This window comes from Vigna umbellata, chromosome 1, assembly GCF_029865625.1.
Source record: "Vigna umbellata cultivar VRB3 chromosome 1, Vumbellata_1.0, whole genome shotgun sequence".
NCBI lineage: Eukaryota > Viridiplantae > Streptophyta > Magnoliopsida > Fabales > Fabaceae > Vigna > Vigna umbellata.
This window is the reverse complement of record NC_142165.1, coordinates 2,802,127-2,817,325: the sequence shown is the minus strand read 5'-3', so window position 1 is coordinate 2,817,325 and position 15,199 is coordinate 2,802,127. Positions and strand designations below refer to the sequence as shown.

General features: G+C 28.8%; 1 protein-coding gene across 1 annotated transcript; it reads right to left on the bottom strand.

Moving 5' to 3' along the window:
* Positions 1-1,284: 1,284 nt before the first annotated feature.
* Positions 1,285-14,387, bottom strand: LOC124847173 (phosphoinositide phospholipase C 2-like). The gene is made up of 9 exons (XM_088105612.1): positions 13,982-14,387; positions 13,515-13,711; positions 6,398-6,533; positions 6,090-6,296; positions 5,663-5,850; positions 4,135-4,252; positions 3,779-3,922; positions 3,600-3,686; positions 1,285-1,957 (listed from the first exon to the last, which is right to left on the bottom strand). The coding sequence occupies exons 1-9, from the start codon at positions 14,312-14,314 to the stop codon at positions 1,652-1,654; spliced, it is 1,716 nt and encodes a 571-aa protein (XP_087961738.1). The 5' UTR covers positions 14,315-14,387; the 3' UTR covers positions 1,285-1,651.
* Positions 14,388-15,199: the final 812 nt, after the last annotated feature.

The following is a 15,199-nucleotide window of genomic DNA, read 5'->3' as shown; positions in this document are numbered from 1 at the left end:
TGCTTACTAATAAGATTTTTATTTATTTTTAAAGTAATTATTTTTATTAGAGCAATAAATCAACTTAAAAGAAAAGAATAATAAAACGGTAGAACGGAACACAGAAGACAGATTGCGTTAACCATCTTCAAACTTTACCTTTTTATCCTAAAAGAATTTGAATCCGAACCCGATCAACTTGGTTTTATCCATCAACAATCCTAGGATGAATGCGTGTCGATTTTCTGCGGATGTGGCCTTTTTGACACCCTTAAGCAATTTTGTAAGACAAAGAAAACATAAAAGTAAGATTGAGTTGTGTTTCTTACAACTTTTTGTCTTTGATTTTTCTAAATAAAAAAAAACTTATGAGAAAAGGGAGATAGAGACACACGCTTTTCTATTAATTATAAGAAAAATTTTCCCTAAAATTTAATGCAAGAATAATTTTGGGATACAGAACGAAATTTAAACAATTTATTAATACTATAATTCTAAGCACCACACCATAGTATACATCTAACACATGTCTGAAAAGTTTAGAAAATAAGCAATTCAAAATGAAGTTACACTATAAAATGCAAATTTATTACTTTAATTTGAAAAGATAGAAGTCATATTTTTTAATAGGGAATTTGGAACTAATATAGATTTTTTATGTTCATAATTCAGGATAGCAAAAGCTGTACTTTTGGAGTATTACTTTACCACGTAACTATTTTTATGTGAAACAAGTTACACTTTAGAAACACGAATTTTCTTTTTCGTTTTCTCAGAAAAATAAAATGATAGACTTCAGTTAATTTGTTTCAAACTTTTTTAGATTTTTAAACTAATCTCATGGTTGATGATAAACTCAAATTTAAGATGAAACTTATTGAATAGTTAATTCGAATGGAAGATTAATTCATTGGGTTGACAATGAACAATAGCTTTGTGGAAAGAAAGTCTAAATAAAATGGCTTTAGCCTTTATGACATGTTTGAATGATAAACATCCACCACATTTTAGATTCTTTGGTACAAATCATGAAGAAGTTTTGCCAACTCAACATTTCACCATGTACGAAAAGAAAAACAAGAATGTACACATAGGTCTTCTAACTTAATTCGAAGACCTTTCTAAGATATGTCCCACAATATTTATTTCATGCCATCCTTCTAGCTTGCAACTTCTACTAATAATATCCTTCAATGTTGGGATTTAAATGACCTATAATGATGACACCTCATATTGGAACCAGTTTTTGTTAATGTTATTGTTTGCATTTCATCAATCACCCATTAAATATCATGATCCAATAATTCCATTTCAAGTCCAAAAGCAATAATACAATAATTGTAATAAATATGCTAATAATAATAGCAACATTAAAATCTTACCCTCATTAATAAAGAAAAATATATAAAGTTCATTTTGGAAAGAGCATTTGGTATTCTCTAAGTTTCTATTTCTATAAGGTTGCTTCTTCTAAGATGAGAGGGCAAATAGGAGATTTCATTATTGTATGGAGGTGCAGGAAGAAGGCGTGAAAGATAAGTGGAAAAATACGTTAAAGAAGAAGCTGTCTGCATTAAGTTATGGAGTTGTTAACATTGTAGCAATGATGATGAAACATAGGAGTTTTAGTAGCGAGGAAGATTGATTTTTGTGGGATACGGAAATGTTTGTTCTAAAGAGTGTTAGGAAGAAAGTGAAATTGGATGAGAAGTCTGACAGACTTGTAAAGTTCGCCCTTGCGGTTGCGCAAACGAACTGCACGAATGCCTTGTCGGAGTTGAGAGACAGGTAAACATGTTTGACCGCCAAAGTCACCGCTTCCAGAAAAGTCACGCTCAACAACTTTGATGTATAGAAGAGCCAATTCAGGAGTACTCAATGGGAAACTGAACTCTTCATTCCACACTGGTACCCAATCATCTTCAATTGTTCTTGTGTATTTCATATTTCTATCAGCGGGAACACCGTGAATGCCGATCTGCACATCATCATTAATCTCAATACCTACTAATCGGATTGAAATTCTTTTTTCTTTAAATATTTATAACCCTTCTTTGAATTTGGTATTTGAAGATTAAGGTCACACTTTACTAAATTAAAAAGATCAAAATGATTTTTTTTAATTAAAAATTAAAAAAAGTTTATTCAAAATTTTAGAAATTGAAAGGATAACTTAACCAAATTTTAAAGATTGTTAATTTGGAACGAGATAACCAATAAAAAAATTAATATTTTTTTCTTTGCATTATCCTAAATTTTAACTCAACTCTAAAATATAAATCATAGAACTAGATTATCTCTTTACTTATAATATATCTAGACTATTTTCATAAGAGTAAACTATAGTTTTAGTTTAGAAAGATATATAACACTACTGTATTAGTCCTTATAAATTAATAATAAAAGTGTTAATGAGAGTTAAGTTAATTGACATTAGTTAACATAAGAATAATTTATAAGTAAATTCAACTCGATTTATTTTTTTTGGTGAATTAATCTATTATAGACTGATGAATTAGATAAGTTGATATATTCTATATACGTAGATAGGTGAGTTGGTTCATCCATCGTAAACTTTACGATTAGGTGAATCAATTTATTATAGACTAATAAATGATTGTTTCACCTTATACTGTAATCATTTCATTTGCATTTTCAATTTCTAAAAATAGTTTTTAGAAGATAAATTTTTCTTTACTGAATTTCAAAATTCGTTGAAGAATTTTTCAAAGACATCTGATTTTGAAATTTGTTAAAGCATTTGAGAAAAAAATTCTATCAAATTTAAAAATTTAATAAAGAAAAACTCCTTAATTGAATTTTGAAATCTAATAAAAAAAAAAAGAATGTTGGGTTTTTCGAATTGTGGAGAATAGTTTTGAAATTTAAAAAATGTTTAGAAGGTAAGATAATTGAAGGTGTAAAATAAAACAACCCTAATGAATTAGGTGAGTTAGTCTACTAAGGAATAACTCAAAAATATTTTGTTATTCAAATTTAGTTTATATATTTATCACACTATAATAAAAATAGATGAACTCAATTCATTTTTCAATCAAAATACACATATTTCATCAAATATTATTATAAAAATAGTAATTAAAAATTAAATTTCATCTTACATAAATATTTCTTAAATAATCAAATTGTCACTCTATATAATTAGGAAAAAAATTTATAAAAAAATTCATTAAAAATGATAAAAATAAGAACAAATTATTGTTAATAAACTGGTTCGAACCCAATTAATCTATCAATTTAATATTTAAAAAAATTAACTTTTTTAACCTAATCTGACTTTAAACCAATTTTTACATCTCTAAAAGAACATTTGAAACGAAGTCAATAAAAATATTTAATAATTTAATCTAATTTTTAAATTTATTTTTAGTCATTTTAGTTTTTATATATATGTTAAGATTATCATTAAAGTAATATGTTTTTTTTAATTTTTTTATTATACAATGAAGAAGTCATTTACTTTTTCTTAATTTGATGAAAATAATAACTTGCTCATCCGCCAAAATATTTTCAAAGTGAGGTGAAAGAATGAGTTGTACAATAACAAAATGATCCAATATTAAACTTTAAATATTAATTTTGTTGATGAAAAGTATTACCTGTACACGGAAGTCAGGAGGAGAATAAAAGTCAAAATGGGTTGGGCTGAAATCTGAACGCCACCCATCACCCATGTATACCAAAACCTGCTTTATCAAATTTAATTGGATAAAACTCATTTGAAAAAAAAAACAGCGTTTTTCTTCCTACACCCCAAATTTAATGTTTTCTTGTTTACCTGAAGAGTTGTTTGGACTGGCCGAACCGCTTTTGGATCAAAAACATCGTTGACATTCAATAATATGTTTGGTTTTTTAACATAACCACAACCACCATTGGCTCTGAACATTCCTTCCATGTACCTAAGATAGTGCCCTCCTCCCTTAAACAAAACAAAACATACATACACAATAAGAATATTAAGAGTACTACTTTCTATATAATGCCCTTTTAGACTATTATCTCCTTTAAACCTTATAATTGCTACAAACCTTTTCATTTTCAATTGTCAAATACGTTGGTCTTTTAAATGTTATATATCTTTTAAAAAATTTCTTTATTTTATTAAAGTTTAAAAAGTGAAAGTCCAATTACCTGCATATTAAATGCTACCATTTGAGCTCCATGCATCCATCCAATCATGGGATCGTAATTAGACGAATCCAGACGAGTTCCTTTTGGATATATTCTAAGCAAATTTCTTTGGGTGAATCTACGTGATAGAACAATATTATAATAGTTGTATTAATGAATATTATGGTAAAAGAAAATATTGTTTTTTTTAAATATACAAGATGTCATTATGAAAAAATCTCTTAAGAGTAATAAATGTTGAAAGTCTCACGTCTACCAGTAATAAAGTGAATTAGAGTATGTATGTGGATGAAAACCTTACTTTAAAAGTCGATTTTGTGGGATTGAGTTAGACTTAAAATCAACCTCTTAACATGGTATCATAAATATGAGTTAGAACCCATACTAGCAAGATTTGTGTTTGTTGGACATATGATTTCATCTACTTTTAGGCCACTATCAAACTAATAATTAATGTGTACTAATAATTAATGTGTAGTTCCACGTTCAAGATGTATATACCTTAACGTAAAAGATGTGTGTTAGAAGTCTCACATCGACTAAGTTATTATATATTGTGAGAGTTTAGAGTTTAGACTTAAAGTTACAAATCAAACCTTTTACATACTTATTTAGTTGAAAGTGGTTCATAACTTTTTTTTAGTGTACTGTAGTGAAAGCTAGTTAAATTTTAAACTAACAAAAAGACATGTATGATCTTAAATTAAAAAGATGTAGAAGTTAATTGACTACCTTTAATACAATTTTGATATAAAAAGTGGATAACTCCTGGCATGGAATGAATATTACAATCATTTTCTACTTTATAGTTTAAATGGTATAAACATAAGCCATATGTTTTGATCTCATAAACGGTTTTATAGAATTTGTAGAATTGTACTATAATTTGAAAAGGAGGTTTAATATTGTATAATAAAGTTAGGCAAGTGATTCTTAAGTTATGTTCTGAGTATCAAGAAGAGGTTATAAACCCTTTTATATTTTAATTCCACTTTCTATCATTTTAGGTCTTTGTATAGAAGTTACATTATAAGAAAATTATTAAATAATTATTTTTTATTGTCATATTTTGGCCAAAGACATTTTTTGTTAATTGTTTATTGTCATCTTAGGCAACAATTTTCATTGTTGCTTATTGTCATATTTTAAGCCACAAATTTGAAATTTTGTGGCCTAAACAAAAAAAATCGCCTATAATATAATCAATGACCTCCTACACCATGACCAAAATTTCATTGCCTATTTGTTAGCCTAATTTAGGCAACAATATTTTGTCTTTAGGCCATAATTTTTTACTATTGTTTAAAGTAATTTTTGTTGTAATGTAATTTAGGACAAACAAATAATTAGTTATTATATCAACTAAGTTAGACATTAAGTTATGAACTAAAAATTATTTGTATTTAAAATAGTCTTTATTGTTAATAAGAATTTATAATTCATATGTGAATTAGAGTTTAAATTGCTTTCTAACATTAACTACTAACATTTTAACTACTTACTAGATCCAAAAAGAAAAATTGTTCACCTGATGATTTCAGTTCCATGATTTTTGGCAATATCTTCAAGCTCTTGCTCGCTCAAGCTTAAACGTCTGACTTGGTTATGATTAATCAAACAGTTTTTTAACTTACCTTTAGGTTTTCCTGCACGAATAGAAATCAAATCCCTATATTCAGGAGTATCATCCTCATCATCCTCATCATCTGAGTCATCCTAATCTCAACAATACAACATACAAAATCCGATTACAACAAGATTACAACCACTCCATCTTTGATTGAATTTTTTGTTATTATATTTCATCAATATAACATGATCTATATATTAACACTTATTATGTCTTTTTTATACTTTTAAATTTGAAAAAATATTTTCTTAACATAGCCTAAACCAAAACTATTTATCATATTTAATTCCAATTTGTTTAAAAAAGTTATTAAATAAATTCTCACCTTGTAATTGACTCTAGATTTGTCATGATATTCCTCAAGCCTATGTGGTGCTTCCTCTAGTATCCTTTGGTCTTGACCTTCATAAGAGTCTGGTGGTTTAGTTGAAATCAAAATTTTTTTCTTCAATCTCTCTGGAGAAGGAAATTCCCTCATTTGGTGTGGATTTTCAGGGTAAAATAACATATCTCCAAATGTGTCAACGAGCATCTGTAAATATGTTCATTTCCACTAAAATTGTTATTAGGTTTTTCAAACCATGATAAAGAGACCTAACTTATTATATGTCATGCAACATGAGTTAAAAAAACCTTAGCCACTTTGTCTTGAAGAGATGGTGTGATATGGTCTTCAAAAGTTATAACAACGGGATATGGAGAGGCAAAAAATGCATAATCCTTAATGGCAAGAAGGCAAGGTCTAAGTTTCACTGAAGAAGTAAGAGTCCTACATTTTAAAGAAAATCAATTAGTTTCATATATAACAACATTAAAAGTTGCTAATGCATGTAAAACAAAGTCTAGACATATACATATATACTTAGGTAGGACCAAAACATTTGATTTAGTGAAGTTAATCAATCTAATGAAAGAAATTGTTTTAGTATACTAGTTTGGTTACCTTGAGTTTTTGCTATGAAGGGAGTTGTTGGACATTATTAGTCCAAACCACTATTTAGTTAAGTCAAAGTGTTCACTGAATAAAATGAGTGAATATATAAAGATATTTCGAATGTGTTAATACAAATATTTTTATATAGTTTTATATTATTCCAATGTGTAATATTTTTATGGTTAACATTCTTTGTAAGGTCGTGAGGTTTAACAAAATTGTGGAACTCTCTACTTCCTATCGTTAGGTCAATGATTTGATATTCAATGCCAATATAATTATAATTAAAGTCTTGTTTCAAAACATGTAATGTGTTGTTCAATTTGTATGATATTTGAACTATTCATGTGTTAAGAATCTAAAATATAAGTTGAAAGTTTAACATAAAAATGAGAAAATTGACTAATATATAAGAAACAAAGACCAACAATAACTCAGTCTTCTGATTTTTAGTTAAATATGGTGTCATAGTCTCTTATATGAAATACTCGTATCTCAAAAGTGACAATTCTTCTTAGTCTACGTAGCAACAAAATTCTAATATCACTCTCAAATTTTCTCTTTCTTTCTGTATCAAATGAATAAATTTAAAATAATTTCATCCAACTTATTATTTTAGAATTTTTTTATTTAGATTTGATTATGATACATAATAATATTTATTAATAAATAGTTAATTATTTTTTGTGTGAAACATAAATTAATTTAATTTGTTAAATTTAATTGTGTTTTTGTAAAAATATTAATTAATTCATTAATTATATATAATAATATTTTACTTAAAAATTAACTGCATAACATTTAAGTAAATTCATAACAATAAAAATTAAATAACTTTGAGAAATATAATATGCTTCAAAAAGATTTACTTTATTATCTTTTCTTTTAAACCTTTTTCAAATTTGATTATTGGAATAACGTTATCACTTTGATAAAATTAACCTTTTTCATACTAACGTATTATTGTATTTGTAATAGATTCAATCAATCAATTATGACATATTTAGGACACTAACATTACATTGAAGTACTTTCATCAATTCCAATATATTCATATACATGGTTAAAGGACTATCCATAACTCAATATTCAAACAACAACAATCCACTTCTACAAAGGTGATAAACAATTTCTTTGCATTGGATCCTGTTATGAGACAATAATTGTGATTAACAATACCCTTTATAATTAGTTCTTAGAAATACATACCTCTATATATGAAACATTCTCTGAAATTGAGTTTTCGGTGCATAGGCTTCTTAAAAAAATGTTTACTAAATAATCAATCATGACCTTGCTCACAATTTTGCTCACAATTTTAATGTACCACCTTTCTTCTTTATTTGTCACTAATCGTGTTGCTGACTTGTTGGTACTTAAGTATCAATCTAACCGCTTTTTTGATTAATATAATCATTAAATTCTTATTTTATGGGTTGATCCAACATTATATCTAAATATATGTTTTCAAAATTCATTGTATGGAAAACGGAATGGAAAGAGTAATATTGTGAAATGTTACACGAAGATGCGATAATTTGATAACATTACAAAGTTATATAATGACTATTTTTTTTTATAATGGTTAGTTTTATAACGAATAAATTTTACAACAACTATTACATTTAAATACATCTTTGTTTCTACCTAATGTAGTCCAAATATTTTTCATGGTCTATGTTGCTTTTCAGATATGTTAGGCATGTCTTTCATGGGATATCATACTCTTAACACATTTTTATATAACTTCTTTTAACTCATAAATTCATCAAATTTGGTGTTTTTCCCTCTCATTGTACTTTTTGTTCATGCTAAACATATCAATATGTGGACTAATGTTTCCATTTACTCTTTTGTTTCTCTTTATTCTAGGGGCCCTTTTGTTTTATAGGTGAGAGATGTTGGTGAAAATGTTCCACATTCATCAACTTCAATTGACATCAATAGGTTAGAAGATGATGTATATATTCAATTGAAGAATAAATCTGGGATCTTTTTAAAGAATTGTCGACAAAGGTTATTTTGGCTTATTTCTCAATAATAACCAAACAATTTCAAGTTCAATGTTTTTTACCTATGGACTCTTCTGTGATAATATTATATATGTGTTAACTTTTGATTCACTATTTTTCCTTTGATTGATTGTTTCTTTGTAGCATACTTTAAAGTATTGAACTATAGGGTGAAATTTGTTTATTTGAGATTTATGTTGATTCATTGTCTTCTTTGTAAACATGTCATGTGTATCCAATGACAAATCTTAATAGGGGCATGACATTAGCCTTTTAGCCCCTTAAACTCTATTTATGGATTCACCACTTCTCTCCTTTCTTCCTTGGAGAGTCAATGTTGGTGACCAATGAGAGTAGTTTGTTCTTAAAAGGAAGGTGAAATTGTTCTATATAATTTGTTCAGGTGTAAGGAGAGAGTGATGTAACACGTGATTGGCAGGAAGAAAAGCTAACTTACATTATCTTGTGACACGTGAAGAATGAACTCTATAACTTTACATGGAGATTAGACATTAAAACTCACTTAGTCTGAGTATATTATTTTTATAGACAACAATTTTATTTTGTGAAAAAGTGATTCACCTAAGTTGTTATTCTTGCAATCAACAATATAATTTTTAAACTCACATTTGGTTTTTTCTCCCAGCCTTACTAAGTACTAATTATGACAAACTAATGACCATTAATAATAAAACTCCTTACCATTGTACTAAAAAATAGAAAAAAAAATGGCTAACACATTAACTATCCATACAACTCCAACAACTAACACATTAACCACCCATAAAACTCCAACGGCTAACACATAAGTCATTCAAACCCAACAAAACTTTCCTGTAAACTTAAATGCTTCGTCTATCATTTATTCTGATTTTCCACATGCATCAATTCCTCTTCCATTCGTTGATTGGTCACTCTTTGACCATGTGATATCAATTTTGTTTCTCATAGCACACATAGATCACGACAGTCATTGTAGCAACAACTTCTATAGATCCTGCTGCAACCACTAGCCACTATAACTTTAACCCTTTTCTAATTTGTTTCTTCTTTCTTATAGTAATAATCCCCACACTCGTTGAACATCTTGCTTCCCACAACAACATTGTTTTGGTTTCTATTTCCAGACACTTCATTCTTTGTCACTTCCTCAGTGTCATGGTTGTTGTTCTTGTAACTCAACACGACCGATTCAAATTTTTTTCTTAGTAGTAACGTTCTCCAAATCATTTTTACCACCTCAAAACTCTTCACTCTTTCTTGAAGCACACAATTAAGCTTTCGTAGGTAATGAATCTCGTCGTCTTTTTTATAGTTTCTTCGCCATGACCTCTTGTATCGCATTCACCAACATTCTTGATTTTCTCACTCATTACTCCTCGATCTCCATTCACACACTATTTGTGTGTTACACGATGAAACGATCGATCCTCGATATCATATTATGCTATAGCCTTGCCATGTTTGTCTCTAGGTCCACCACCTTCACCGTGATAATCTAATTGCCTTTGCTGCTTCAAGTGACTACATCACTTATCGTTGCATCTCCTTAATCTTCTTGTTATTCACCATGTTGTAGCTTTGCAAATTATTGATTTCTGCTATCACCTTCTTGATCTCTTTCTTTCGCGTGAAGTTCTTGTTCACCAATTCATCACATTCACATTACAATATCACGATCTCTGTCACCAATTACTCACCATACCGATCATCTATGCCACAATTTGCAACATTATTATCTAAGCTATTTAGATTCCCCAATGAGTTATGCAAGTTATCTAGATGCCTTACCAAGCTATCTGAGTTGCTTGGATGTCTTGTCAAGTTGTCCAGTTTCATGTGCTCGGCACTGAGCTATGTGTTATCATCAACAACACATATTCCTTTTCAACATCTGTTGTGAAAAGCTTGATCGTCTCTTCCCTTTTGTTTTCAGATTGACAATCTTTTGCATAGTGTTTAACCCTACCATAATGGAAGCATTGGTTTGAGTAGCACTCTTTTCCAAAATGGCCATATTTGCCACACTTAAAGCACTTAATATTTGAGTTACTCATCCGACCTCTTCTCTACTAACCTCATCCTTGTCCATGCCAATTTTGTTGGTTGGATTGCTTTTTCATCTTGACCAGGATATCTACCTCTACAACCATTACTTTTACGTCTTAGGTATCGTCCACTCGTCTTAGCTCAAGTGATCCGGCAAACCCTTCAACCAAGAGCATTAACATGTCTTAAGACTCCTCAATTGTGAACATCACGTTCTCAAAGTCATTGTGCACCATGGTTTATACCCAAGTTATATACTCGGATACTCTTTCAGTATACTTCACCTCCATGTGCCCCCCTAAGTGTTTGAGGTCGAACCTATTTCACTTTGTTATCCCTCTTGTATGCTTTATCTAATATGTCTCACCCTTCCTTTAAAGATTTTGCGCTTACAATTTTCTCAAAGTCGGACTCATCGATAGCTTTATACAATATGTACATGGTTGCCAACCTGGATAAGGATATTCTGTTTGTAAGATTGACCATCTCACTTAAACTTATCCAAGAACATTTTAGATACTCAAGCTGTCTAGATTTGATGTCAATTTGTAAACAACAAATTTACTTTGTGAAAAACTAATTAATCTATGTTGTTGTTGTTCTTGCATTCAACAATATAATTTATAAACTCACATTTTGTTTTTTCTCCATGCCTTACTAACAACTAATTATGACATATTACCGACCATTAGCAACATAACTTAACAAAATTCTTAATCTTTATACTAAAAACAGATAAAAACGGCTAATACATTAATTACTCATAAAACTCCAATAACTAACACATTAACTATTCATAAAATTCAAACTCTAATGACTAATACATTTAAATTTATTCTAATCCAACAATTTTGACCCTCTATATTTATTGATGGACATCTTTCATTATAATTGTCATTCTTGTTGTATATATCCAAAGGATAATTCCACACATTCAACTATTTTTGAACTAGGATCAATATTCGTTGAACTGAGAATGCCACATCAGGTTTCATTTGAGATAAAGTTTCACTACTGCTATCAACTTGATACTATAAAATTCGATTGGTGATTCTTCTTGTTGGAGATAAATAATGGATATAATGTTAGATGAAAGAGATATCGTGACATTGGAATGGTTAAATCATAATAAATGACAAACATTCTAAAGAACGAATATCCTTCTTTTCTTTCTATTATTTCCTGCCAACTATCCTTCACCCTTCTCCCTCTTCTTCGCTTTCAATTCGGCCTTGCTTAGGCTTTTGAGGTCTACATTCAGCCATCAAAGATTGCTACTCACAGACCATGTCAGGCTTCAGGGTGATTTTGTTCACTTTGTTGTTATCTATTTCATGTTTCATGCTTTGATAAGTTCTTCTTCATTTGTGTTCATCTACGTGTTTGTCTCTTCTTATTCTTCATTAATAATGAAATAGAATAGTACCTTTGTTTGAAGCAACCCCAAACAATTCTACTACATTTTGTAAGCATATATTCAGAGATATCTTCTTAAAGTCTCACTCTCCTCCTAAGTGACTATTACAGTGAAACACAACTTATGATATAAAAATTTATATACATTTAGAGTTAAAATATACTTAATGATTAAAATTAATTTTGTTTTGTTTAGAGTATTATATATGGTACTTTTACTATTGTATTACATGTATATGTACATATAATGGTTATCTACTTATGTAATATATTATTAATGATATTTATTTTGCAGTTGTTTTAAAATTATTTATGTATATATGATAACAAACAAAAATAAGTTTAATTTTTAAATAAATAAAGGTAGCATTAGTCAAGTCTCACATCTATCGATTAATCTTTTACAAGTAATGTAGCATCAACTGTGTGAAATGCCAATGTCAGATTTCGCATATTTTTCATATTAACAATAACTATAAACTATCACTATTTAACACCAGCCGCTAATAAATACCAAACATAAAAAGAAAAGTAAATTGAGCTTTTCATATATTTGAAGCTTTCTTACAAGGTTTCTCATAATGCTTTAAAATTTGTATTTTAAATTCGTGTATAAACTAAGTTAAACTGAAAAATTGTTTTTAATTTTTTAAGAAGTATTTATGGAAAACTCGCTTGAACAAATTTATAAGATTTTCCTAACACTAAAATCGCTTTTAGTGTTGAATTTTTTAAGTTAACACAAGCTTTTTATTGACACTATTAAGGTGTTTATGTTATAATACTAATATATTTTCTTTAAGATTTTCATTAACTATATTTAGATGTGAACATCTAATTATAAAAAAACCTATCAATATTTACCTCATGAAGATCACAAAATCACATTTGAAACAGGGATGGAAAATAAGATATTAAGTCATAAAATACCATCAAGTATAGAGACCTAAATGTTTACAATAAAGCTATCGAGGTCTTACTAAAGATAGTAGTGCTTTAGTGCATTAACATTCCTTCTACGAAAATTAATCACATTTTTTAAAACTCTCTTAGCTGTTAAGCAAAAAGAAAATTCTAAAAGGTACACTTAAAACCATTAATTTTTACTTTTTGGAACTTGATAGGGTTTCATATGTGTTTAGTTATAAAGCTAATAATATCCTTGACCTTAGAGGAAGACAATGATTGAGTAAACCTTTCTTCAAAAACAATACTATTAGATTTCAACATATCTAACACTGCACAATTTGTCTACTTATGTAAATGTTACTTTGTTATGACAGAAAAATTAAGCAGATATATCCACCAATTAACTACTGAAAACTATATAAATTCATACCCTCCATGATGAACTAACACATCGTCTCCTCTGGAATTTGGCCATAAATCTAGCTCAATTACTCTAACTCCTTTCTTCAATGCTTTTATTATCTCAGAAGTATTGCTAGCACTGCTAAGTTGATTTCCAGTTAAGTAGGAGTTGTGGCCTGTGTACATGAAATAATGAGCCAAAGGAGCATTCATGTCATGGTGCACCTGCAGATCAAAAACACACAGAATATGAGAAAGCTAAAAAAAGTATATATATATATATATATATATATATATATATATATATATATATATATATATATATATATATATATATATATATATAGTTAGAAGATCATGATTAACTGCATGAAAAATTTGCTCTACAAAACAATAATTATTTATATCAGTATGAGAAGGAGACATTAAATATTATATCAGAAATGTTAAGTAATTGAGTAAGCTTTTTCCAGTGGTGAAACAGATGTGTAATACCTCAGCAAGGGGGCCATTAAGGTCAGTCAAGAGATAACGGAAGAAGGCATCAATATGAAAGCCTCTCCTTTGAAATATGTTGAGATGCTTGAGACTGTCAAAAATGGCTTGAGCACGTGTGGTGACAGCTTCATTTTCTCCCTGAAATTCAACTAAGAAATTGCACATATCATCCATGGTCATGATGCCATCATGTGAATACTCTTCAAAAACAGTGTTGATTTCGTCAGGGGGTTCAACCACTTTGAGCCTAAACATTCTCCTGAAACAGAAACAGACTTTGAAGTGCTGTTTAGAGGTTCTATGAGAAGGGTGTCTAGTTGTGGTGGCCATTGTTGTTTTGGATAATGTCAAATGAGGGGGAGACACACAGAGATAATGGACAGAAAAGAGAAAGGTGTATCAGCTTTTGAAAATGACTCGGAATGTCTTGGAGCCTAAGTTTGAATTTATACTCTTACAATGTTCATAAGGAACATGTACAAAATACTTTAAATAGATTGTTTTTGTTAACTTTGTCTCTGTAAAGAAGAAAGAGATTACTTTATTTTATGCTTTGTGCTTTCTTTTACTATACATTTCAATAATAAGCATCTCGGGCTAGCTCTAAATAAACTTATCAAACGTTAGGAATATTCAGGGATGTGTGGGTAAAGATATGTATTACACAAACCAAAATGATGTAGTGAGAAGTAGCTTTTTTCTGGAATATCGAATAACTAGTTTTTAATGATCAAATTTTAAATTAAATTATAGCTTAAGTTATTCTAAAAAAATGCTAATAAATTCAATAAAAAAGAATAAATTTAACTTGATATTATAAAATCAGGTTTGAATCCCCTGTAACATTTTATCTTACAAAATTAAATTGAAAAAGTAAAATTTGACATTTATTTATATAGTACTATGCAACAATTTATTGTCAACCCTCATTGATATGATATGTGTAAAATATTCTCACTCAATTACGTTGCCATATTTTTTTCATAAAGACAACATGATTCATTTTTCTGTGACTATCATCGTCAATTAATATTGGGAATGAATCCAAAATGCATAACTAGATTTACGTATCCATCTTCGATATAGTAGAAAAAACAAATATCTTAGTGATGTTGGATTTGAAGGAGATGATCCCTGTGGAACTGTGTCATTGGAGACAAAAAGGATTGGAGAAGGAGAAGATGGTTTGGAATCAAATGTGATCACATCTTAAAC